The sequence below is a fragment of the Ischnura elegans genome, chromosome 10, assembly GCF_921293095.1.
Source record: "Ischnura elegans chromosome 10, ioIscEleg1.1, whole genome shotgun sequence".
In the NCBI taxonomy this organism is placed as follows: Eukaryota; Metazoa; Arthropoda; class Insecta; order Odonata; family Coenagrionidae; genus Ischnura; species Ischnura elegans.
Genome location: NC_060255.1, coordinates 102,350,131 through 102,369,762, shown reverse-complemented (window position 1 = coordinate 102,369,762; position 19,632 = coordinate 102,350,131). Strand labels below are relative to the sequence as shown.

At 38.5% G+C, this 19,632-nt stretch overlaps 2 protein-coding genes across 3 annotated transcripts in view; one reads left to right on the top strand and one right to left on the bottom strand.

Moving 5' to 3' along the window:
- LOC124167342 (CCAAT/enhancer-binding protein zeta) overlaps positions 1-7,450 on the bottom strand; it is a 37,097-nt gene extending 29,647 nt beyond the window's left edge. Inside the window, exons 1-4 of the mRNA XM_046545338.1 lie at positions 7,128-7,450; positions 6,927-7,035; positions 6,166-6,348; positions 5,796-6,085 (exon numbers count right to left, since the gene is read on the bottom strand). Of these exons, the coding sequence (XP_046401294.1) occupies positions 5,796-6,085; positions 6,166-6,348; positions 6,927-7,035; positions 7,128-7,247 (702 nt within the window). The 5' untranslated portion in view covers positions 7,248-7,450. The remainder of the gene's footprint in view (positions 1-5,795; positions 6,086-6,165; positions 6,349-6,926; positions 7,036-7,127) is intronic.
- Positions 7,451-7,878: 428 nt separating this feature from the next.
- On the top strand, positions 7,879-19,384 carry LOC124167343 (delta(3,5)-Delta(2,4)-dienoyl-CoA isomerase, mitochondrial). 2 transcript variants are annotated; one of them, XM_046545339.1, is made up of 7 exons: positions 7,879-8,287; positions 8,362-8,524; positions 8,607-8,823; positions 8,905-9,031; positions 9,258-9,411; positions 14,506-14,632; positions 18,909-19,384. In XM_046545339.1, the coding sequence occupies exons 1-7, from the start codon at positions 8,239-8,241 to the stop codon at positions 19,005-19,007; spliced, it is 936 nt and encodes a 311-aa protein (XP_046401295.1). In that variant the 5' UTR covers positions 7,879-8,238; the 3' UTR covers positions 19,008-19,384. The 2 variants fall into 2 exon arrangements, with proteins under 2 accessions (XP_046401295.1, XP_046401296.1); XM_046545340.1 differs by lacking the exon at positions 8,362-8,524 and having other exon boundaries at positions 8,269-8,287.
- Positions 19,385-19,632: the final 248 nt, after the last annotated feature.

Genomic DNA, 19,632 nt, shown 5'->3' with positions numbered 1-19,632 from the left:
AGCAAATAGATTTGAAAGAATGATAATCATGAATAAAAATATCTAAATCGATATCCAAACGCACATGAGCAAAATAGATGAATGTATACATACCGATCCATCGCAAGTAATACCGCTCAAGCTTCTTCCGGTATAGGACTTAAAAAATCCTGGATAATGCCTTGGTCCAAGGGCTGGGACTTGCTAGTCGAGTTCGGGGGTAAAAAGAGGACTCGAACATTAGCCAATTTTAGATCTTCCACGTATTTATGAACGGTGGCATTATCCATTATTAAAACAATTTTGCTGTTCTCTCCAGCAATTTTTCTCTGTAGACGTATAACCGTTTGCTGGAAAATTTCTCGGGTCATCCAGCTGTTTTTATTTGCATGGTAAAAAACGGGGAGGGCTTCCAATTTTACATGTTTTAAGCACCGTGGCCTTTCAAATTTCCCAATGACAACGGGCTTATTTTGTCCGTGCCCGTTTGGTTGACGCACAGCCCCCCAGTAACACGCACTTTACTCTTTCCCCCCCCATGGCACCTTTGCCCTTTGAAACCCAGGGTTGCGTCAGGTAATGCATTAAAAAATAGCCCAGTTTCAGGGGCCAGCGAGGGTGAGCTCGTCGAGGAAAGGGTCCCGGATTAGGGACCCTTCGAAGTGCTTCGGCGAAAAGTAGTCAAGTAGTCTTCGAAGTACGTTCACAGCAGTGCAAAGGGTTAATTAGGGGTGTACGAAATACTCTGCGCGACCTTCCTGACATGTTAAACTACGAATTATTGTCGATGCTATGTTTACGAACAGGCACGTAAATAGGGGCATAATGTCAGCCGCGATATTTTAACTGAACTCCTACTCCCCCTAAATTCCCACAGTGAGGTTTTTGGCGACCCATTTCTCTCCAAAGTTGCATTATCATTTACGATTTCGCACTTTTGATGGACCACAGTTGGAAGCGCTGATTTTTTTGCTACTTACGCCGGCTTAACTAGTTTTGTTGACAAATTTTTCGCCGTACTTCGTATAAACGAATGCCATTTGCTCCTAGGGACCGAGCCGAGGTTCGTAAATTCAAAAAATTTCGTATAATCGAAACTTCGTATAATCGAATAGCGCCATGTATTTAGCATAGGCTTTTCACCGGGACCGCAATATCACTTCGTATAATCGAAAACTTCGTAAAATCCTGCTTCGTAAAATCAAGAGTTTACTGTATTGTTTCCGAGGGAATGGGGGGTTGCTCCTGAGCGTGAGCACAACTGACACTCGGGTTTTGCAAGGAGCATCCAAATAGAATACAAACACACTCTCCTAAGATTGACAGATGCAGGAAAACCATACACCACTCCTGGGAGGAGCCACTTCTATGGAGATCATTACCTCATTTTTATTTTATTAATACTAAATTGTGAGGGCAATTGAAAATACATAGAAATTAATATTATTATTAATAGCTGACCCGGAATACGTTGTTTTGCCACATAAATTATTTCTAGTAAATATTTTGGTGGTCAAATAAAAAATAACTAACTTATTGTAAGTGTGTGGGGGTGTGGTGTATGACTGAAAGAGGAAGATTCTGTGAACGATGTTGACCCATACAAAACAGTAAACATTCACTTTTTTAAATTAATTGAACTTATATCCCGTATACAGCCCTTTAGGTAAGTGACTCACTGATGGATACAAATTCCATATCACTTCTAGACATGCTGGCGAGCTGAACTTTAGCACACGTGCGGGGAACCCGAAATGATCCGGAGGACAAATCCAAAAACCGGAAGTTTCCCCCACGTGTCATTGCTAGGACGACAAAATGGCCAAAATCGTGCATTTTCCGGGGACGGTCTTTCGGTTTTTGTTTTACAGCACGCGAACTGTGTGTGCCATGTGGATGGTTCATGCACATTTCTAAAGCTGATAAAAGTCATCATGTAATTATATAATGTTATCAGTTTATATTTAAGCTAATCACTGCAAAAATGGCATCCGAAAATTGGTTTTTTGAAAAAAATTTCATACCTTCTGCTCCCCTCGATGTGATTCCAGGCGTAAGATAACGAAAATGATTATTATATATATGCTCATAACATTGTATACAAAATGTAGCTAACAATTTTCTTTCTTCATTCTTGGTTACTCAAAAAAAAATTAAAATATTCTGAAAATCACAGAAAATTACGATTACGAATTACGATTACGAAATTACGATTACGAAAAACTCTAGATTTTGTTAATTTTTACGTGACCAATTTCATTCAAACTTTGTAGTTACATACAGCTATGCGTTATGTTTCCAAAAACGTAAACATTTAATAAATGTTGATGTCAATACAATACAACAGCAAAAAAATAAAAATGGCGGGTACTACTCATTTTTTTCCGGGGAGTGGTTTGCTTTTTATTGTATTACTCTCGAAATATTGATGCCATCAGGCAACTTCTGTTAGTTATGATAATTAATTGATGTGACCATGTAACATCATTATATTTCAAGTGGGTTTTGACGTCTACATTTGCAGAAATACTTTCTGAAAATATATTTAACAGAAAAAAATTTCATTTTTTTGACATGCTTTATGCTGCCATCAATGTAATTTCGTGAGTAGTACAGCATAAATGATTATTATATATTGTGATAACATGTTCTACAAAATGTAGATAACTGTTTTCTTTCGTTGCCCTAGGTTACTCATAAAAAATTAAAATATTCCAAAAATCACGGAAAAATACGATTTCCAAAGGTTAACACAAGATTTTGCCAATTTTTACCAGACTGATTTCTTTTAAACTCTTCAATTACATACAGCTATGCATTACGCTACAGAAAACTTTGAAATTTAAAAAATGTTCAAATCAATAAACCCACGAAAAAATGAAAATGGCGGACACTACTCATTTTTTTTCGAGGAGAGGGTTACTTTATATTGTATTAATCTCAAAATATGGATGTCATAGGGGTAACTTATGTTAGTTATGATAGTAAATGGATGTGACCATATAATATCATCATCTTGAAACCCTCTGAAAACCCTCCCCACAAAAAATTAAAATTTGCACGTAAGTCGCCTTTTTGGGTACTTTTCATCACAATTCCGCCGCTTTTCCAACCCCTACCACTCATTGCCACGGAATTGATGTGGAAGATTGGTGACCCCTGGCAGTACAAACCTATAAAACCCCGGTATTCCTCATAAACCCTCCAAACAATTAAAATATGCTTATAAGTCTCCTTTTTGGGATCGCCAACACTACGCCCCATTGCCCGTCCCCTCAGAGCTCTAGATCCGGAATATTTGGTGAGGGCTGACCACCGTAAACCATACGGGATAAAAACCTGAAAACCCTCGATCACCTCCTGGAACCTCCCAGAATAAATTAAATTTTTTGAAGTCGCCTTTCCGGGTAGTTTTCGTTACAATTCAGCTGGTGTTCCCTACCCCTTCGACATATTACCCGGACCCCTACGACTTATCGGCACGGAATTTATGAGAAGGATTGGTGACCACTGGTAGACCACTGGAAGAGTTTGCCGTCAAAGTCGTTGTGGAGCAGCCAATGGTCCGCTTCCCTACCCCTGTCTAGCGAAGTTGGCCCCTAACACTTTCAGGTCAGATTATTTGAATAAAAATTCTTCGGACACCCACGAAACTAGACGGCGAAGCAGGACCCGCGGTTTCTAAGGGGCAGAGCCCGTTAGCAAGCGCGTAGAATAATTGCGATAATAATAATTGGACCAATAATTGCGCTTAGAATACATCTGTGCAGATAAAGGCGTGGACAGTGTCTGCGAGTGACTGACCTCGAAACATGATTGACTTATCGATTTTTCTTTTGATCCGTCCATTGTAGATGGACAACCGAGTTTGAGAGTTTTTAAGGTTTTATGATGAAATTCACGGCTTTTTCCAGGTTTTTCTCAGTAAATGAAATTCGCAGCTTATTCGTGGTTTTGAGGTTTTCATGGTTGAGTGGGGTGAGCGCTGAATAGTGAATAGCAATTTGTGGGCATGCTGATTCCCGCATGGATGTATTTTCGTTGCCTTTTTTCTGGCTGGTTTATTTTAAAAACTCAAGTCGCTACATCCCTTGGTTCTAAGTCTGTTGCTTGAGTGATTCTGTTTATGGGCCGTATCCCAACCGTATGGGCCGTAATCAACCCCATAGGGCCAACCGACCCTGGATACGTCATCTGCATAAACCAATCTCGCCCTACATCAAGCCCATACAAAAACGGATGATGAAACGTAAGTTCCCAAGTCAATGATCATATTTGCCCCGTACTTATCACTCGTACTTATCTTGAACAGACCACTTTTGAAGTAATTTAAAGACAATATGGTTCTACTTTTGGCTCAATGTGAGAGTGTTTGTAGCAATAATTAACGTACCAACACGACCTGGCAGATCGACATCAATTGTTTATTTACCTTGAGCTGTTGCCCTAAACATACGCCCAAAATTTATTGGATGTCTTTTCTTATTTAATAGTTAGGTCTCATTATGCAACCAGAGTGGAAAATTGGCACTGTGCCATCATCTACGTCATCTCAGAAAACTTTACAACGGAATTACCCCCCACCACTTACGTAGGGTCGACTGAGAAATGCATGTAGGGGCCTCTTGTTATGTAGAAACAGATAAGGTCGACTACGAATTCAGGCCCGTTTCCCCACTTACGGCAGTAGTATAATTGAGGTAAGGAATTCATTCATAGGAATCCACTCATCATTTAATGAAATATATACATTCTGCAATAAATGTAAAAAAAAATTCAAAGACATGCATTGAGGATTTGTAAACGTGGTACTGATTTTGGAAGTCAGGTGGCTGTAGTGTACTTAAAATACGCTGTTAGTTCCACGTACGCCTACTGCATAGAAATCTATTCAGGATTATCCTATCTTAAGTTTCCCTGTTCTCCAGAATTTGGTTGGTTTTGTACACTACACCACTTTGGTTTACACACCACTTTCTCATTGATAGGGAAATGATTTCTGTCATACTTAGAAAATCTTTCTCTTTGATATCTCCCAATTATCTCTCATTTGCAACCAAAATGTGTGGAATTCTTTTCCTTTTCCAAATGTGTTTTCTCCAATTTATATGGAAGGTTTCTGTATGTTAAGGTTATATTTCCAATGCTACCCTGCCTGAGCCACTGAATTAATTAATAATGTTGCTGACTTCTTTGAGAAAGCTAAAAGGGAATTGTATGCCACTTTGGAAACTTCAAATTTGGAATCAAAGGAGGATTTTAGAAAGAATTGAAAGTGGTTCCAATACTCAGAAAAAATCCCAAGAAGACAACCTACTCCACCTCCTGCTCCCCCACTAGGCTGTCAGTTGATAAATAAACTCCTGTTAAACCAAAAAATATCATCATGGAGTCATTTATCCTGAATTTTCCCAGTGGGTCCAATTAGAATATGAATGCCTGGAAAATATATGCTCAAGATATTTTGTAGATCTAGGAAAAGTGGACATTCAGATATACACATCTAGAAGATGTCTAAAAGTCATTACAAGACATTGTCTATCATAATAGTTGAAGACTTAAAAGGTATTTTGTAGATATTTTGTGATATGTGGGTCAATGCAACCAAAACAACAAATGACCAACTTTCAACGTTTGAACACCTATTTTCAATAAAAATAGTCATCATTGCTGCATTATACAACAATATGTAGTCTACTACCACTGTCACTTCAGTGCATAAACGATAAATATGTCTTACAGGATGGTTACATGGCAATTAATACCATGAAGCATTCGAGATGAATACACAACTGAGCTTCAAGCTGTTAACTTACATCCTCCTTTTCCGCAGTACCAATAAGTAGGTTGTGTAGAGCTGATACAGCCTGAATTCTGTTCTTTTCAATGGAATCTTTAGCCGCAACTTCACAGACGGCAGCCACGAAGTCGGAGAACACTTTTTTCATTTCATCCTCCATAAGCCAGGAAATCAAAATTTTTCTGCGTAATGATGGCTTACCATTCGACATCGCATCCAAAAGCACAAGGGGTCGATGAGAAAACGGCCGCAGCTTTTCCATATTATTAGGTATTAAATCTTCCAAAAACAGCTCAGTCAATGTATCTGAAATGGCAGCATCAGTGTTATCTTAGTGCTATCAATCATAATATATTGCACTGGCGAAATTGGCAGCACACACTTACCAATGACAGTAAAACAATCTTTTCTCTTCCCCATTTTTATCATGCCCACCAAATTATGGAGAATAGGCAAACTTTGCATAGGATAATCCTGAATAGATACTGTGTATGAAGCGATCTTGTCTGCATTAGTTCCTTTAGACATAATGGTGGTAATCCACTTGTAATCCGATCTAGTTGAAATCTCTAAAGACAAAAAAAACATATTACTACACACATAAGATCTAGCTATTGATTGATGATGCGGTGGGGGATCAACTCCCAGGGCACTTAGACATAAGATCTAGCTTATTATTAATTTCAACCCAGTCATCACAAAAATTGTGGCCACAATGTGGCCGTACTGTGGCCATAGTGGGTTCCCATTATGGCCCCATAGTGGTTTTGACCCCCCGGCCATAGTGTGGCTTAAGTGTGGATAATACAATTTCTTTATATCAATTGAATCAATCAACTTCTATTTTAATAACTTGCCAACTAACCTACAGTACCAATAGCAACCGTAATATACTTATGTTTACAAATGTTTGGTTTGCCATTCTGTGGCATTCCTGAGACGATCCACAATTTGGCAAGCCAAACTGTGGCTTGCCGCACGGCAACCAGTCTGGCCATAATACGGTAAGCTTTGGCTAGCCATAGATAGCCATTGGTGCCACAGGTAAACCACAATTCTGCCACAGCGTGGCCATAATTATTGTGTTGACTGGGAAATCTACATACATTTATGATCTAAAGCTATATAGCTGTAATATTACACTTACTTTCTTTGTGCTTCATGGTTTCCTTTTCCATTTCCAATTTCGCCTCATTTTTGAGCTTTTCGATGACATCGTGAGAAGCCTCTGGAAAATCCTTGGGGTCTACCGGTATCTAAAAATGAAAAATTAAAATAAGATGCAGTGATATGTGGCTTCAGTCGATAATTTCTATTAATTTTTTTAGTAAATAAACGAATTGCACACCTCCGAATCATACCACTTCTTGCCGACTCTTGAATCTCCATCACCATTCAAATGGTTTTTATTTGAGAATAATTTAAAGGAATCCTCTTTCTTAAGAAATATTTGTTTCTTTACATTCATCTTAATAACTACCACAAAATATCAGCAGCTGTGCAGGGTGATGTCAACCTTTGCGCACAGTGAAATGGTTGATGATTCCCTCAATATATCCCCTATCTTTACCCTTATTATGAGATCAAATGTGTCTTGCAACATTAGAGCACATGTTGCGCGTATACAGACATTTCCACGCATTGTATGTATTGGCATGTGCGCATAAAATTTTCGAGTTGCAACTGTTTGGAAGACAGGACACACAGGACAGGATCTGACAGGATCTTTCACCATACTGTGCAGATGTGCTGTGGTACATACGAATTCGGAATTCCATTGAAATGGAAGCTTTACCATGAAAAGGCTGCTATACAGATTACTACGCCTCCAATATGGTACTAAAAACATCGACAAGTTTTTGTGCTGAGACTGAGAATGGGTTAATAATATGAGTTTTCCGGCTATGTTCAGTTTAGTTTTGATTTTTAACTATTTTTAACTTTAAAAAGTTAACTTTTACGCAGTAGGTACAGGTGATTATTCTAAGTCCGTGGCAATAACTAAAATATCCTACACACACATAGCGAAGCATACGATGAAACTTTAGAGGCCTCTACCGGAAAAGGTGGAAAGAAAAAACACTGAATCAGCCGTTCGTATGAAATGAATTAATGGTAATCAATCCGGACGTCCGTCACCGTGGATCACTGTATTCGGGTATTGGTATTGAGTCGGGTCAAGCTGTTTAAAATTACCCCTTTACGGACTTAACCGATTGTGACATGCAGCGGTAATAGGCCTAATCTTTACCTATATGTTTACTACCTTATACTAGTGACAGCTTTAAGCACTTGGTTTAATTCGGTCCAAATTGGATGAGAGTTGAGCGATAGCGGTTTGCTAAAGGTCAAGTATTTATATTTTTATCTCTGTGACCGAGGCTCCGTGAATTTATCCCGTGGTAAACCGAAAATTTCGTATATACCGCCGGTAACGTTTACTGAACGAGCTCTGCAGAATGTACCCCGCTGTAGTTTCCATGACACAACCTTTGAAGGAAGTTCTTAGTACGTATTATTATTATGGTGAATGACTATGAGATCACTCTGTCTCAATTAATAAGTTATGAAATTGTTTTCAGTAAGATGTACTCAAAAGCATGTACTTATGCGAAACTGCTCAACTGGATCTATCGGATTAAGCACATTCGAAACTCTGGCTATCAAAATTCCTAAACCATTTGTTTACAATGTGGAACTAAATAGACCAGAAAAGTTAAATGCCATGAGCAATACCATGTGGCTGTAAGAGCATTGATTACTTCAATTTTTGTTTTATAGCATTGCATTAGTTATAGCAGCGTGCACTCAAGTCTTCTATTTGTAGGGAAATAAGGAAGTGTTTTGAAGAGCTCTCCATGCACCCTGAATGCCGGGCGATTGTTCTCTCTGCAGCGGGGAAAATATTTTGTGCTGGGATTGATTTGAACGACATGAGCAGTATGGGTGCCGAAATTGGGGAACAGGATGACATAGCCAGGCGTTGCAAGGTCCTGGATAATAAAATTCGGACCTATCAAGAGAGCATCTCATCGTTGGAAAAGGTCAGAAATTATTTTCAGAAGCATTCCGATTGTTTGTCATCATCCTTATTCCGTTTTAAATCTCTGAACCCATATCTTTAGTGCCACAAACCAGTTATCGGAGCAATACATAGTGCTTGTGTTGGTGGGGCGGTGGATCTCATAACCGCTGCTGATATCAGATACTGCTCCAAGGATGCTTGGTTTCAAGTCAAAGAAGTTGATATAGGTGGGTGTGTTCATGCTGTAAGTTTTATGTTATGTTAATATAAGTCATATATTCGCTCCTCTCGGTTTAACTCCTCCCCAGTCACTAGAAAGCCCTCCGAGAGTGTCCGGGATATCACAAAAGCTCACCCGCGAACATAAAGTGAATGGAATACGATAGGATTGCATACTTACTCAATCTCTTACTTTGCCCTGTATGATACAATAATGGAAGACATCATTCTTAGGTATGGCTGCAGACGTGGGAACGTTGCAAAGGCTGCCTCGTGTTGTTGGAAGTGCAAGTTTGGCCAGGGAATTGGCCTTCACTGCTCGCAAAATGCAGGCAGCAGAAGCAGTGCAGTGTGGATTTGTCACCAGGGTTTTCGATGACAAGGAGAGGTATTTGTTTCCTGCAGATCATTAACACATATTACACTTATATACCCTTTTATCTTTAAGGTTCAGCAATTTCATGTCTCCTGCACGACTAGTAGTTGACAATTATTATGTATGTATATGCGAGGGTGTTTTTTTTTCAACCTCCATTAGATCAGCAAAAACAACAAAATACAAGCAGCAAGAGGCAGGTGCTGCACAGGTTGGGCGATTGCGCATCCTCCGCACCACACGCTCTAGTCATTTCTGACCGCAAGTTGTTAGTTTAATGTTAGTAGCAATCTTGATTACTACACTGCCTCAATTGATTCTTCCGCCGAGTGAGCACTGAGGAGAGACATCCAGAAAACTCGCCCATTAGCTTCTGCATTGACATGTCTTTACCTTTATGCGGATAAAAGAGAATTTTTCTATAATGCAATGTGGCTAGAGTGTAAAACTTTACGTCCATTCTCATTCAAAACAAAATAAGAGACATGCTGACTTCTGGAAGTGTTGTTATCCATGATGACACCCATCATCTCAGCACTGATGCAGTCCAACTGCTCCTTGAGCAATTACAATGGGACATTTTCAATCATCCACTGTGCAATATTGACATAGTGCCATGTGTCTTGTCCACAGGCACGACCAATTCCTCAATCGCATAGGCGATTATGTCGAAAGGATACTACAAGAGTGCTCAATGAAACAATTTTTAATCAATCACTTCCTCCTCTGTTCATGACCTATCAGAGGTTGAAAGGAAAATGGTCCTCGTACGATAATGAGAATTTTTGTGCAGAGTATATTGGGGAAGTCATAGTGCTTGCGGACTTTGTGTTATGCTACCTTTTCAATTTGAAAATATGGTCCTAAATTTTCATGTTGTTTCAAAGGTGCAGTTACAACCGGCAGTTGCCTATCCAGCTGGTGTACAATCGGGTGATTCCATGTCAGTTCATCCAGGCATGACACCCACCGTCTCGGATTCCGATAAAACCTGATGATTTTCATCCTTCCATGTAGGAATGACACCACATTAAATTTTTCTTGGCTATCTCAAATACATAGTTTGTTTTTCACGACCATTTGAAGTTTAGGTAAAAGTGCAGTTTTTCAATGAATGTCAATGAATGGTCACTTGAACGTCTAGAGGTAAATGAATTGTTTTAGTCTCATTTTTCATTCAATTCTTATAAAATTTGCAGGAATATTGTAGAATGCATGAGGATTCCTAAGATAAATTGAAAAATGTCATCAGAGATATTGAAAAATCTCTTAACGCATATGTTTCATAAGATTTTAGAAAATTTTACATAAAAAACATGCTTCTATAAAACATCAAATTTTGACCAAAGGCAATTTTTCAATCAAACTAATTTTTTTTTTCATATATCCCTTAAGTTAAGACCCACCACCTGTAAAAATAAAATTCATGGCTTTTCGTTTATCTTTGTTGTTAAAAAAAGGTTCATGTACAAAAAAATTCCTTTTCACGCCCCTGGTGGTGAGTGTCGGGCCTTCCCACAAATGTAATGAAATGTTTGTGACACATCAGTTTCCTAAGTTTAAACAAATATTTATGGAATGAATCTAGCAATTAATAAGTACAAAAATAAAAAATATTCATTTTTTCACATGCAATTCGGATTTTATCCAGAGGAAAAAAATTTACAAAAACGAGAGATCATAATTCGAATAGTGGATTTGAATAGCTGAATTTGAGTTTGAATAGTCAAATCACCAAATGCCTCCAATAATTAGCTTACGCACTATTCAATATTCGATGACACAAAGTTATCATTATTCAAATTTCGAATACACATCACAGATTGTCCGTTATTCTCTTTAAATATTTGTAGAGATATGTTGGGTCTTACATGAAGGTTTACACATTTGGTTGGTTCAATTCTTTAAATATATTTTTATGAAAACTTATCATTGCAAGTAAGCACTAAAATATGTAAAATGCTGATGCCTTCATGAGAACAACACTAAGAAGAATGTATGCATACGCTCAAACGCACGCTAGATGGCTGTTCCTTCTCTGACTCCCAGATGTATGATGAAATTCACGTTGTACCTATTCCAATTATAAAGAAATTGTCAATTTTTTATTTAGTTTAAGTTTTTCCATAAATCCTGTAAAGCATTGCAAATAACATACCCTACGTATAATTAAAAAACAAAGGAATTGCGGTACGTAATGCACATGCAAGTTAGATGTAATTGTGGGTAATAGTTGCGTCAGGATTTAGGACCTGTATTGAAGTAGAATGACTTGCAAAGTGTTCAAAACCAAAGTATCTGTGGGAAAATGTGGACACAAGCAGTGAAGAAGCAAGAATAGGAGAAGGGGTGAGACAAGAAGAGGAAAACTTTCCCCCATCATTTTTAATGTTTGCATCAAGAAAGCCATCAATGAAATCAAGGAGAAAACGTTGGGTGTCAATATCCACGGAGAAAAAATTAGTATGCTGTGATTTGCTGACGTCATAGCCAAGACAGAGAAGGATTTGAGGAAGACTTGGATGAATATGGAATGGATATCAGTTGAAAATCAACAAGAAGAAGACTTAGATATTAGTTTGCAGTTAAAGAGAGGAGGCTAGGACAAACAATAAGCTAGGAAAGCAAAAGCTTGTAGAGGTGAAGGAGTTTTCTTACCTGGGAAGCTGAATTACCTATGATGGACGAAGCAAGAAAGAAATAGTCAGTAGAATAGCGCTGGCAAAGAGGGTTTTCTACAAAAAGAAGAATCCCCTTACAGCTGAGAGTACAAGTTTCGGTAAGGAAAGTATTCTTCAGATGCTACATATGGCATATGATTCTCTATGGAAATGAGGCTTGGACGTTGACAGCAGCAGAGAAGTCTAGAGTGGAAGCATTTGAAATGTGGTGCCACTGAAGAATGATGAAGACGTAATGAATCGACCATGTACATAATGAAGAAGTGCTAACAATAAGAAGAGTGGGAGAAAAGAGAAGCCTCCTAAAAACATTAAGCAGAAGAAGGGACAACTTACTTGTCCACATTTTGAGGCTCAATGGCCTGATGAAGACAATCTTTGAAGGACAGATGGAATGGAAGAAGGGCAAGGGACGGCCCCGAATGAGTTACATAGGGCAGGATGTAAAAGAGAGGAAATGGGTCGTTATGAAAAGGCAAGCGGATGGGAGAGAGAGGGAGGGACGGAGGGCTGCAGCATAGGATTGTTGACTAACGATGATAATGATGAATCACGATGTAGTCATTTCAACTTGTCTGTCCATCAGTTAGTGTGGTTAAGTACCACAGTATGTGAGATCTTGACTGAGGTCCGACCCAGAGAAAGCTCATATCACCATTGACACTAGTTCTGTGATTCTTTCTCACAAATTGTTATTTCAAATTTTCCTGTTAAATCTGACAGCCCATGGTTTGTGCGTGTAGTGTTTTTTCTGAGACATAATACGTTCGTCCTGAGCCCTTTGGGAAGCTTCCACAGTAACAATGATTTTACTTATAGGAGCATCACATAAATTTTCTTTCTCTTCAGAGCAATAAAATGATCTAACAATTGATAAATTTTGGCTCCTGCCTGATTTTGAAAAATGGCACGACCGTTGTAATGAACCAGTCTTCGAAGGATGCAATGTCAAACCATTCACTTCTGTTCCGGTTGAATCTAGCTCCCTCAATGCCACCTTCTACCCACGTAGGCTGTAAGTGTACAGCTTTGTACACTGTGTATGGTGGATGCAAATCTCCGCTTGCTGATGCTGCGATCATCACAGAAACACTTGTTTTGTCACTTGTGTCCTGGATGAGTGTTGCATGTTTCTCTCCCCTCTTAACAATCACACGAGATTTCCCAGGATTGTCAGTAAAATTTTTTTCGTCATAATTAACGATGTTTTCTGGAGGAACATCGTCCATAACTACGGCCAAATTTTGAAAATATGTATTTTAGAAGCACTTCTCTCGTCACTCATGTACTCTGACCCTTTTTATGTTTTCACCCAGACACTGTGCAAGTTCTCGCCTCCGTCTTGCCATGAGACCCATTTCATTCCCGGGCAGTTATTTTAAACTTTTTTCATGTTACCCCTTCCTATTTATGTACTCCTTTACCAACAACTGGTGGTCAATCCACTCTACGCATTTCAGAAAACCTTGCATCAGCTGGTCCTCTTCTTTGATTGATAGCGCCGTTTGTCCTCCAGATTTTTTGGGGTGATTTCTCTTGAGTCTATTGTGGACTGTTGACTTTGGACTCCAAAAATTCTTTGCATGCAGTGTGTAGTGTAATACGTCCACATTTTACAGCCTCAATAGCCCTTTCAAGTTGCCGCCCATCATGCACGGTCAAGCACCCGCCTCCAATCACCCTTAAGTAGTTATTCACCATTTTCCTGGCAAGCTACTTGAAAATTGAATAATGCATTCTAGTAAATACAATATTCATGATATTTAAATGAAAGTTTTTGTATGCTATGTGAAGTTATGCAGCTTAAAAAGGCAATTAATCTAATGAAAATCAGAAGCACTTATGGAAGCACTTGCTGGCCTTGGTGGCGACGGGGTTAAGTCCTCACCTGCCAAACAAGAGGTCGCGGGTTCGAGTCCCGCCTGGGTAGGTTACTGCTATCCAGGGCATGGTTCTTTGTAAACGTGTATTTGTTAAAAATTGTTGAAAAATCCCCGATGTAAAGGCCAATATGAGCTGTTTTCGGTGGAATGAAAATAAATAAAAAAAAAGAGCAAAGTAGTTTCTATTCGAGCATACTAAGTTGCACCAAACAGTTGCGTCGCAAACTAATCGGCTTGATTACGGCAAGAAGCAGCAGATCCACAGCTTTTATATGCAATGTGCTACATTGTATCAATTTTAGTCTGGAAGAAATGATTTCTTTGTATAACATTGTGAGTTTTGGGAGAAAACACAATGTAAGTACGAGCCGGCGCAATCGTCCGAACTCGCCCCGCATGTCCAAACTAGCACCAACTTTTGGTTCTTATTGTTGGTATCACTGATACATTTGCGTGTTGTATTCATGTGGGGCAAATGCCACATATGGTATGGTATGAAAGGGTTAAGAAGGAGTGCATACATATTTTCCATTGCTTCACAGTTTGCTGAGTGGGGCGATTGAAGTTGCTGCTGATATTGCCTCCAAAAGTCCAGTTGCTGTTCAAGGAACTAAACTAAACATGGTCTATTCAGCTGATCGTACAATTCAAGAGGGATTAGACCATATTGTAAGTATTATTTATTATTGAATAGATTTGTCATTGTGTAGTTATCAAATCATGAATTGTGTGCTGTGTGTGATACTCTGATAGCAAAACCTTTAATGTGACTGGACTGATGCAATGATATCGTTTAAGCACGTATGAAAGACGCACCCCTATTTTGCTCCAATCCTCTCTTCGCATACACCGTTGCTCTACGATGCTTGTCCTACTCATGAACAATGTTTTTTAAAAAGCTCTTGTAGGAGTATTGCAATAGAATTTCAGCCGTGGAAAATTTTAAGGCAAAACACAACAGGCACATAGGGTGAATACTCCCTAGAGATTGAACAACAACCGGGGGAATCTCAGTGCCATAAGATAATAACCATGACTTAGATTTCACAAAGCCACCCTCCGCCCCCCATCAGCCCATGCCTCTGACTTTTTTTCCTCTCCGAGACCCCACATACCATAAATCATTTGCCTCAAAGGAAAATATCAGCTTACAGGGGAACAATGGAAAAGTGTTTCATCCCTACCCCGTCTCACCAACTGACCTTTTTCGGTCTACCAGCTTTAATTCTTCCAGTTTCTGGAGGGTAAATGCTAGATGAGTCACCAACTGTGATCAAAGATATCTCGATAGCTTCAGCAGTTGTATGACGCACATGAGGTTCAAAAAAGAATGAGACCTAACAGGATGCATATCTAGCAGCATTTGAGTTTTTTTAAGCTCTAATGAATTGATTGACGCAAAGCTTAATAGTTACAACAAGGGTACTAATATCCAACATAGTCCTAACAGTATAATTTTGGAAGAAACAAGCATTGCATGAGTGCATTCAAACAAGACGAGACAGACTGGAAACTTCAGCTAAAGCTAATTGTGAATATCACATTGCTGCACCTTCGCTTTGAAGGCAACGACTTCACATGCAAGATCGGACGTGTTCTTCCCTTGCTCCTTCACTCGTAGCCTAGTTGCTCGAAAGACGGAGGGAGTGCGCTCCTTCCCCTCTACCTCTCCTTCAGCGCTCTTCACTTACAAGCATTTCCTATTTCTTCTATCTGCCGTTCAGTCCAACAATGCACACACTTGTTTGAATTTTTTAAACCATAGGTATTGACAACATCGTAATTTTCAATTGCAATAATCCTCATAATAGCATCTGAAGATGATTTTTGAAAAATCAGGTCCTTAGCGTAATGGAAATTGCTAGGCAAGACAGATGTTGACTATTAACCAGGTAAAGTAAATTCACGATTATACGAAGTCAGCGGAACCGGAAAATAGGCACTTAGTTATATCGAGTTTTGTAATTTCATACCTTTTTAAGAAGTCGCGAAAAAATGTTTGCTTTTGTTCCCACTGCCCTTTATCTGTCTTTATTGGCCTCGTTTAACGTTTTCGGTGGCTATTTCAGATGAAATTTTTAAAGAATGCTCTTTCTTATTGATTTTATGCTGTGGAAGATCGTTAAAAATCACACCTCTAAACTTCCCATTCTCAATTGTTAAATATCAATGATCTTAGCACTAAAGAAATTCCCGTCCATTTTAGAAAACGTATCAAATCAAATGACGTCTTGAAAATTTTTGTGTAAGGATTTATCTGAGAATTTTGTGGTCAGTAGCAAATAGCAACTACATATTATACACTCATAAGATGGATATTTGTTTCCAACGCCTACAAAATTTTAACGGCAGCCCGAATAACCGCCATTTGTGACGCCCTCTATCCCTCGGTGACAAGAAAAAAGAAAAACAAGGATCACAGACTGTTTCCAAAATAACCTTTGTAAGTTAATACATATTTGTAGTTCCTTCCGCATTTTCAGGTACGATCTTTTTAATTAGTTATTTTCATTATGATTTAGCTACGATCATAAATTACGTAGGATATGATTTTCTACTGGCAAATATTTGAAGTAAATTCTTTTTGGACTTTCCATCTGGTTGCCGTGCTCCATCATCTTTGCGGACATTAAAATGGAAGACTTTTTATTCGTCATCAAGGCCAATGATGCCGGGAGTGAGGTGCCATGTTTATATAACAAGTCTCTCTTCTTTTATGCAGACAAGAGCAAGGTTCCTACCGGAGAAAAGCTGGAGAAGTATCTTCCATTATCAGGAAAATAAAGAGAGAAACGTTATTATCTACATTTGTTTTTTCCTAACACTCGTTTTATCATTTCTTAAGATATTTAGGTGAAATATTGGTTCAGTTTCGTGAATTCCCAAAAATGGTAACCATGTGTCAATTTAATTTATTTATTAAATTCTTGAATTTCAGATGGTATTTCATTATCACTAGATTGTAATCACTGCCAATATCTGCCACCCCGGTGGCTCTTTCAGTTCTTTATCTGGTTTCTAAACCGTTGCTTCACTAAAATATAGTCAAGTTTAAATCTTCTTTTGTCTTTGGCTTTTTCCATGTATATCTTCTTCACAAGCGATTCTTGAAAAGCGTATTGGCAACCACTAATTTTGTTCTGTACAGAATTTCAGAAGGGTTTCTCCTCTTTCATTTCGATTTCCTAATCCATAATTTCTATTATTCTTCCACCCTGACTTTTGCTGACGTCAGTGTTTCTATCACCTTTAACAGTAAGGTTTTCTTCACCTCTTACCTGCTTGATTACTTCCGTGATATCTTCATAGACGTCTTCAACTTCTTCATCCTAGTAGTCTGTCGTAGCCGTGTAAACGTGTACCACTATGGTATCTACTGGCTTAGTCTCTAGCTTCACCATAACTATCCTTCATTGAGGGTGGTATCACTTTCGTTGAATATGGATCATATGCTCCTTATCTTTTACATAATTAACGGAAAGAGGAAGATTACCCACAGTGATTAAAGCATATGGTAATCGGCACTATTTTATTTATCACTTAACCGACCATGGTTTCGACACTTGGTGTAATTTTCAAGAAGACCTTGTAAATCGAATCCATGGTCGGTTAAGTGATAAGTAAAATAGTGTGGATATTACCATTTGTGTTTTAACCATGGATATAGCATTATTCCATAAAATTAAGCCTGAAACGATTTTATATTTTATAAATTACTCACAGTGTTTTCAAATTAAAATAGTGATGGCATTGGAAATAATTTATCCCCCTATGAAATTAATGTGGGCCAAATGTTGACAAAGTTGAAACCGTTGGTTTCTCAACGCATTCAGCACAGAGCGCATTCGTCAATTGACGTGGTCCCATCCAAGCCGAGATACGGAGCATGTCCATTGACATTGCGCTGTGCAGTCGTCGGTCCGGGAGCCCCCTTCTCCACTTCCAAGTCTTCCGATTGTGCGCATGGCCTTCATCAGCAAGCTTCCCTCTTTCGAACCGTGTGCGCCGTTTGTAAATAGGAGTATTTGAACAGAAGTTATGGCGTGGAAACCTCTATTTTTTCGTTCATATTTTTCTCTCCACTTCATATCATTATTTTTCATCAATATTTATGAATGAGATACTTATTATGATGTAGTTTCTATGTACTATTTATCTTTTTCATTTTTTTCACCCTAACCTCTACCTTTGCTTCTTCCCCCCTCCCTCTCCGATCACAATACCCTTCCTCCCTTACCCTACCCCGAACCTCGACCTTTCTAGACCCTATCAATCAAGCAGTATGGGTTGTGCAGGACTGTCTGGTGGACCCTCGAAATATATCCCTTTTGGGTGGGGATGAATCGGTGTCCTCAGGATATTTTTTCTGCTAATTGGGTAATTGATTGTATGAAATTGATTCAAAATTAGAAAAGGTTAAATTAAGGGACAATAACAATCATATGAAAGCAGTAATAAATGCATCCTATTGAAGCCCTTAAACAGGAGCTGAGAACCTTTACCTGGAGCTTCCTGTCCTTAGCTGTTGGAAATTGACCTTATTCATGTGCTTTGCATTCAGACACAGAACCAAAGCAAAAAACCAAACCTGAAAGGGAGCTAAAAATTAACAGGAGCTGGCCCATCCCCACTTTTTTCTAAAATGAGTGATACTCCTTAGTTTTTGTCAGAAAATTACACAATGCTGAAGATTGCCCTAAAAATAAAAATTGCCCTCAATATAAAGGTAAAATCCTGAATCTCAAAACTTAACAAAGATTCATGTCTCTAGAAATATGTATCAGGTATTTTATTGCACTTGTTCTGCAAGCGAATAACTGTTGAATTTACCAGAATTTTATTGTGGGAGGTCCACTTTTTTCCACATGGAATGAATGACCCCTGTGTTTTTCAATGAGTATTTATGTAAAGGCTGTGATATTTCTCTTTCTTGTGGCGTTTGCAGCGCTTCCGCAACATGGCAATGCTACAAAGTGAGGATTTCATGGAAGCAGTGATGGCACAAGCAACCAAGACTGGGCCTCCAAAGTTCTCAAAGCTGTGAAGACAAAGCAATGTTCCACACCACCCAAGACTGAATTGTTGTTATTATTAATGTAAATATGCAAAAAACAGAGTTTGTGCTTGGTATTATCAATTTATGTTTTGCCTATCATGTTTTTGATTTTTTTCAAAGGTTGTTAAAATATATTCTTATTTAAGGTAACTGGGAACAGAGTTCTGCTATGGGGTAGAATTTTTAAAAATACTTTATGTATTATGATTCCATTGATGTGCTTAGATATTTATTTTCTTATAATGAAAAAGGCATTTTTCTCTTAAAATATCAATCTTGGTAATGGGTCATAATATCAATGGTCCTAATCATTTGACCCTTCAAAATGATTAATATTTGGGATGAAAAATAAATTTTAAAGATCAGCATTGACTTTACTCTCTCTCGGAAAACATTACACATTAGCAATTAGCATTAGGGTGGTCCTTATTATTAAATTTTTCTAATTTATTTTTGTATGCCCCCCCCCCCCCCAGATTTGTTCCATTTGGTTAGAAAGTATATTGTGAAAATCATTTTCGCAATGGGATTCTGGGAAAACGTGCCACATCGCTCTTGAAGTTTTGAAATTTTTGGTGTTTTTCAGACGTGACTGAAGATGATGTCGCTCTCT

Bases quoted from the DNA above. Each gene is read 5' to 3' on its own strand.
- LOC124167343 (XM_046545339.1), top strand. From the start codon at position 8,239: ATGTACCCCGCTGTAGTTTCCATGACACAACCTTTGAAGGAAGTTCTT. The intron at 9,032-9,257 runs GTGGGTGTGTTC...CATCATTCTTAG, and splicing joins AGTCAAAGAAGTTGATATAG to GTATGGCTGCAGACGTGGGA. The intron at 9,412-14,505 runs GTATTTGTTTCC...ATTGCTTCACAG, and splicing joins GTTTTCGATGACAAGGAGAG to TTTGCTGAGTGGGGCGATTG.